Genomic DNA, 6,195 nt, shown 5'->3' with positions numbered 1-6,195 from the left:
TGTCAGAGGCCATAAGAAGATCATTTGTAACCTTCACTAAAGCTGTTTCTGTGCTGTGATGAGCTCTGAAACCTGACTGAAACTCTTCAAATAAGCCATTCCTCTGCAGATGATCTGTTAGCAGTTTGACAACTACTCTTTCAAGGATGTTTGATATAAAGGAAGGTTGGAGATTGGCCTATTGACCTAGCTAAGACTGCTGGGTCTAGAGATGCTTTTTGAGTAAAGGTTTAACTACAGCCAGCTTGAAGGCCTGTGGTACATAGCCGATTATTAGAGATAGGTTGATCATATTTAACATCGAAGAATTAATTAATGGCAGGACTTCTTTGAGAAGTTTTGTGGGAATGGGGTCTAAAAGATATGACATTCATGGAGGACTTTTACCTGTGAGCAGGTACTTCTCTCTGTTTGTGTCTGTGTTGGCGGAAATCAATCAATTAATAGTCAATTGATTTTCTTTATAATAACTAAAGCTTCATAAACTGAAATCTGTGTCTATGTTCATCCGATCATTAATCAGTCATTAAATCAGAAGCAGAGGCAGTTGTGTGGTTTCACAGGTTTTATTGATTATATGGAGGATTAGATAATTAATTGAAAAAGGAAATCAGTTCTTTGGCAGCACAAAGTTTGTGGTAAAATAAAAACAAGCAAAACAGAAATGCTACACCTGAAAGCAACAAACTGATCAATAAGTCTGATTAGGTCTGCTGAGGAGGTTAACACCCTGGTCACAAATACTTCTGTATGGTTAATAAGCAGGAAATGGCAGGTTATTGAAAAGCTGAGTCCCTCAGAGAGGACAAAAGATATTGATCGAATAAGAAAACATTAGATAAAAATTCATGTTTAGTAAATCAACACAGCAACTGGAACAGGCAGGAACATCAGGAGAACCTCAGCAGAATGTAAAGAAAACAACAGGGGAACGTTAGGAGAACATATCAGTGGAATGTAGAGTCATGTCAGGGCAACCTTTCAGGAAATATTTGGAATATCTTTGGGAGAGCTTAAGAAGACACTGGGGAATGTTTAACTTCAAGTGAAGCAAGTTCCAAATGTAAAAATCTTGTAGAAAAGCTTCAGTGTAACCAACAGTTGATCTTTGGAAACCTTTAAAAAAAACTTAGTGGAACATCAGAGCAGTCAAAGATGAGAATTTTCTGGAGAACCAGACTGAATCTTTTGGGACAAAAAGAGTCTAAGAGAATCAAAACCAACCAGTTTAACCAAATAAAAAATCAACATAAACACCAGAGGAACATTTTAGACAACACGTGGTTAGAATTGGGATTGTTACCGGAATACTACAGAAACCCTGGAGATCATGCTGGGAATGTCAGTAGAACCTTGACAGAATGCTTTGGGGATCCTCAAGGGGTCATTAGGGTACTGCCAGGTTAACAATATCTAGGGATCTCCTGGGAACCTTAGTGGAACACTGGTATAATGTTCTAATAACCTGAAGGATCAAATTAGGTGAATGCTTGTAGAACATTTTGTAAACCTTCTAGGGGTCTTTTTAGCACCATGTTAACCTTGTGTTCCCTGAGATCTGGATGATTGACAGGTGAGGGTTTAGAACATCACTGGGTTCAACTGAGTGAATGTTTTATGTTTCGGATCAGGCCGATCATCACAGTTACATCAGTCAGCTGCTTAAAAAGAACGCATATCAGCAATAAAAGAAGGAACATAAAAATCATCCCATTCCTGTAGAAACCCCATATCTCCAGGTTCCAGCTTTAGGTTTCAGATCAGTGGAGGAACTAAAGTTCTTGACGTCATGCATACTTCAACCTAAAACACTAAGGAGTGTAACATATACATGGTTTACAGGATCACATGTAACACTGGACTGGACTGTTTGTGGGGGTTTATCAATACTCAGAAATATATATAAAACAAACCTGAGCTCCGAACTTTAAAGGAACATTTCAACATTTTTGGGTCTGTAAATATGAAACTACACCAAACAGCTACTTAGACTAGCTTGGCATAAAGACCAGGAACATGGAGACGCCCCGGAGGGCTCGTAGAGGAACTTCAGCAAGCCGTTTATTGAGTGAACTTTGGAAGGATGCCTGGGGTTCTTACAATGACCTTTGGGAATCTTTAAGGAATTAACTGGGGAATTGAAGGAGAACCTAGGAAGAACCTCTGTGGAAGGAAAGCCTAAAAAGAACCCAGGCACACTGAAATGTTAATTTAAGAAGATGAGGACTTTCTGATTGATCGTAGCTCAGGTTTGTTTTGTCACTAATGAAACTCCATTACCAGAGGAGTGTTTAGGATTCATCCACCTTCTCCTCCTCTCCTTTCTCCTCCTTAGGGAGGGTGGAGGATAGAGCATACTCCTCTCCAACTCCCTCCGAAACCACCGACACATCAGCCTCCACCACAACTGATGTCTGCTGCTCTTTCACCACCTCTGTCTCCTCTTCCTTCTCCTCTTGTTTCTCCTCTTCCTTCTCCTCCTCTTTCACTTCCTCCTGCTGCTGCTGCTCGGTTGGGGCCAGCTGGGCATGAACTTCTGTGAAGGAGACCTCCTGCTCAGTGCTGCCCAGTGGGGAGAGCTGGATGTTAGCCTCAGTAGTAAGTGTCTCCCCAGTTGGAGCAGAGGCCTCTGGAAGCTGAGATTCAGAGTTGCTGCGAGGCTGTAAACACAAAATCAAAGATTTGAAATCCAGAGAAACCCAAGGGGAACCTCAGTGGAACACTCGGACATTGTTCAGAAGACTTTGGTGGAACATTCCATGTGGACTGGGTAACTTTAGGGTAACTTTAGGGTAACTTTGTGAGGGGAACATACTGGGACCTAATGGGTACATTGGTGGCGTCTCTGGAAAATAGTAAGAGGAATAACTCTGTACCTTCCTCATGTGGAAGCTCAAAGGTGAAACCTTCAGGCTGGCAGTCTTTTGTTTGATCTTCTCTCTTTGTTCGGCAGAAACGATCTTCGTTCCGATCCTTGTCATCTTCTTCTCGATGTTCTGCCTGGAGAACGCCTTCTTTAGACTGTCCACCTGTAGACAAGGACATGATTACCTGTCTGTGTGACTACTCTCACCTGTCTCACTGTCTTTATTTCTCACCTTCTTCAGGCTGGATCGTTTCAGTTTCTCAGCTCTGGACTTCTCCATGTTCTCCAAATCTTGAGGCCATGCCTCCTCGTCCTCTACCTCTGCCTCCAGCCCAACGTCCTCATCAGATGATAGGTCGATAGTCTGGAGCCCGCCCTCCTGGGAACGGTTGCCATCCAAGCTGCCCGGCTCCACTTCCTCACCTTCCTCCAAAATCTCATCCCGAGGGTATGGAGGAGGATCCTTCACAAAAACACTGGAGGGGATCTCGTTCTCCTCCTAAAGTGGAACACAGGAGAGCATGAGGAGGCTGTCCGGTGATCTGTGGAGGAACCAGAGACCTCTCCTCTGACTCCAGGGGATCTTGGTGGAACAAAAGGAGAACTTCAAGGTTTTGATAAACCAGGAAAAAAGCAACTGTGCCCAGTGAGGAGAACTCTATTTTTTTGTTTCACCTCTAGTGGAACCACAGAGACCAGAACCAGAACCAACAAGAACCTGAAGAACCCCAGTAATGAGTGTGCGCAGTGCTGTCCACATAAACACAACAGGGGAGGGCTTACAGAAGAACCACACACAGTAACACACTCTGACTCACACACACATGTTAAAACTCATGAGGAATGCTGGTTATTTAGGGAGGATGGGAGTGTTTACTGTCAGTGAGAGAAGACAGTGCTGACTTTAAGTATACTGACTGTAGTACTAACTGTAGTATTGACTACAGCTGAGTCCTCCTCACACCTCATAGGTACACACTGATACTGCAGTACTACAGCTTTACTGCACACCGCGTCAGCTGATATCAGCCCGGAGGACAAGCTATGGAAATAAAAACTGACCTCATGACTCTGCTGACTGTCACTATGATAACCAGATCACATGATCACTGTCCATTTTTCCAGTTCAGTTCCCGTAGCAGCTGGTGGCCAAATAAGGCGACCGGCTGAGAGCCAGCTGGACCCTAACAGACCTCCTTTGTTCATAACTACAACTCCCAGCATGTCTCAGAGCTTCTGGTCCAGGTGTGACTCACAAATGACGTTGGGGTGGGAGGATCTTTGTAGCAGGTTGAACTCACCTGCATTCATGCAAAAAAGCACAGCAGAAAACAGGAAATCCTGGATATTCCCGAAGAGGCTCAGAGCAGCTGATGGAGTGCCTGACCTCTGACCTTTGACCCACCTGTACAGGGGTATCACTAACCTGGAAGATGAGGACTTTGAAGTTGTTCCTGTTGATCAAGTGGGCGTGGTTGGCCTCCAGCTTCTTCACCTGCATGCCCTGACGCTCCATCTTATCACGAATCTGCATCAATGCACAAGTGAGAGGGTTAGGGACAGGTGTGCTGTAAATCAGTGCTGTGTACTGACACGTGTCCCGCATACCTGTGCTGGGTTCACTGACCTCTTTCATAGTGACGGACAGCTTGCGGCTTTTGTCCAGCAGTTTGCTGACTGTGTTCGACGTGAAACTTTGACTTTTGGACAGTTTGGTCATGTCAGCCTGGATCCCCTTGACGACGCCCTCCATCTCCACCTGGTGCACCTGAGACACAACCAGCCAATAACCTTGGTTCAATAGTTCATCGGTAACAAAATCTGAGAGGATCCCAGAGATTAGACATTTGAATTCTGGACATTATGCACCATACACATGGTGTGCTTTATTTGCTGTATATTACCGGCTGCTTAGCACTGCTATAACTGATTTGAACTTTTTTATTTCATCCTTGTTCTTTTCTGTTTCCCTGTATATGCCGCTCTCTGCACTCTGAATCCCCCTGTAGGGATAAATAAAGTGACTGAAAATCAGGAAACATGTCCCAAGCATTGTTACTGATCCGGAAAAACAAACCCATGCTGTAGTGCGAGCCTGAGACCTAATCTGCAGTCTGTAGTAAACGCCTGTCAGTGACAAACATGACAGGAATCCACAATTACACCAGAGCTCAACATGTGGCAGCTGCCTCACGTTGGTGTGAGAGCCAGAAAGCGAGCGGTCACAGAGAGAGGAGAATAAGGGTTTTACAAGGAAATCTGGAGTTTTTGACTGGAGTTTGGTCTGGACTATGACTGAACATAGCTGTCTTTGATCCTGGAAACACCAGCAAGCCTTCCTGTTTCTATTCCAGGATAAACTGGACTAATGTTGAACACTGACTTAAATCTGCAGTTTTTTGACTGGAGTTTGGTGAGAGCTTCAGGACCCTGTGTCAGAGCTGGAGCCCCCAGGTGTGGCCCTGCAACCTCACCTCCATCTTGTGCTGGTTCTCCTGCACGGCATCCAGCATGTTGACCAGCTTATCCAGCAGCGTGAGGACTGTGATGGCGTTGACGGGACCCTGACTCATCTTCTCCGGGTCCAGTCCCGCCATGAGAGAAGAGGGCGAGGCCGGGTCCTCCTGCTGGTTCTCGGGGTCTACCTGGTCCTGGTCCTGAGAGGGGACCAGCAGGTCCTGGCACTGGTGGGTTTCCGTGGTTACCATGATGGCAGCGTCAAAGCAGAAACTCCAAAATGTCCGAAATGTCCCTGCTGCAGGAAAAGTGCGGAGCTGCTTCCTGAATGCTTGCTCTCAGTGTGTGTGTGTGTGTGTGTGTGTGTGTCCTGGGCTCTGATTGGCTGTCTCTGAGGAAAACTTTCCGTCTAACTTTCCAACAGTGAAAGCGTCCACACCTTTAACTGCTTCACTGCCACAGCCTGACACAGACTCAGGAAACCTTCACACAGAGACGGGCTTTTAATGTGGAAGGTTCACGTTAGTGTGTCACTTCTTGTCAGGTGTTGTCAGGTGTCTGCTCCTGTCAGAAAGCATTCAATCATTCACAAACTGACCTGAGCGACACGTTCGTGGAGCTGAAGGGTTAACTCTGCAGCCTTGGGGTCTGCCACGCCCACAGCGGAGGGGGCTGTTGCCGTGACAACAGGGCAAGAAGGGCTGTTTGTGTTTGGAGACAGAAAGAGAGGGAGGGAGGGAGTCGTGTCTCTCACTCATGTTTTTAAGGTGAAGTCATCTGGAAGGAAACACTCCCTCTCTCTCCATGTCAGTCTGTGTGAAGCTCTCTCGCCCACCGCTCACGTCAGACAGGTTCTGTTTGTCGCTCTAACG

General features: G+C 45.8%; 1 protein-coding gene across 1 annotated transcript; it reads right to left on the bottom strand.

Annotated features, from left to right (window-relative positions):
• Positions 1 to 550: 550 nt before the first annotated feature.
• On the bottom strand, positions 551 to 5,700 carry LOC102297503 (caveolae-associated protein 2). Its single transcript, XM_005952273.3, has 6 exons — positions 5,341 to 5,700; positions 4,494 to 4,634; positions 4,293 to 4,394; positions 3,099 to 3,365; positions 2,877 to 3,029; positions 551 to 2,660 (listed from the first exon to the last, which is right to left on the bottom strand). Exons 1-6 carry the CDS (start codon positions 5,572 to 5,574, stop codon positions 2,292 to 2,294), a joined length of 1,266 nt encoding a protein of 421 aa, XP_005952335.1. The 5' UTR covers positions 5,575 to 5,700; the 3' UTR covers positions 551 to 2,291.
• Positions 5,701 to 6,195: the final 495 nt, after the last annotated feature.

Source organism: Haplochromis burtoni, unplaced genomic scaffold (assembly GCF_018398535.1).
Source record: "Haplochromis burtoni strain Fernald_Lab_line unplaced genomic scaffold, NCSU_Asbu1 Contig_1459, whole genome shotgun sequence".
Taxonomy (NCBI): domain Eukaryota; kingdom Metazoa; phylum Chordata; class Actinopteri; order Cichliformes; family Cichlidae; genus Haplochromis; species Haplochromis burtoni.
Note: the sequence above shows the minus strand (reverse complement) of the source record. Positions and strands in the feature narration are given on the sequence as shown.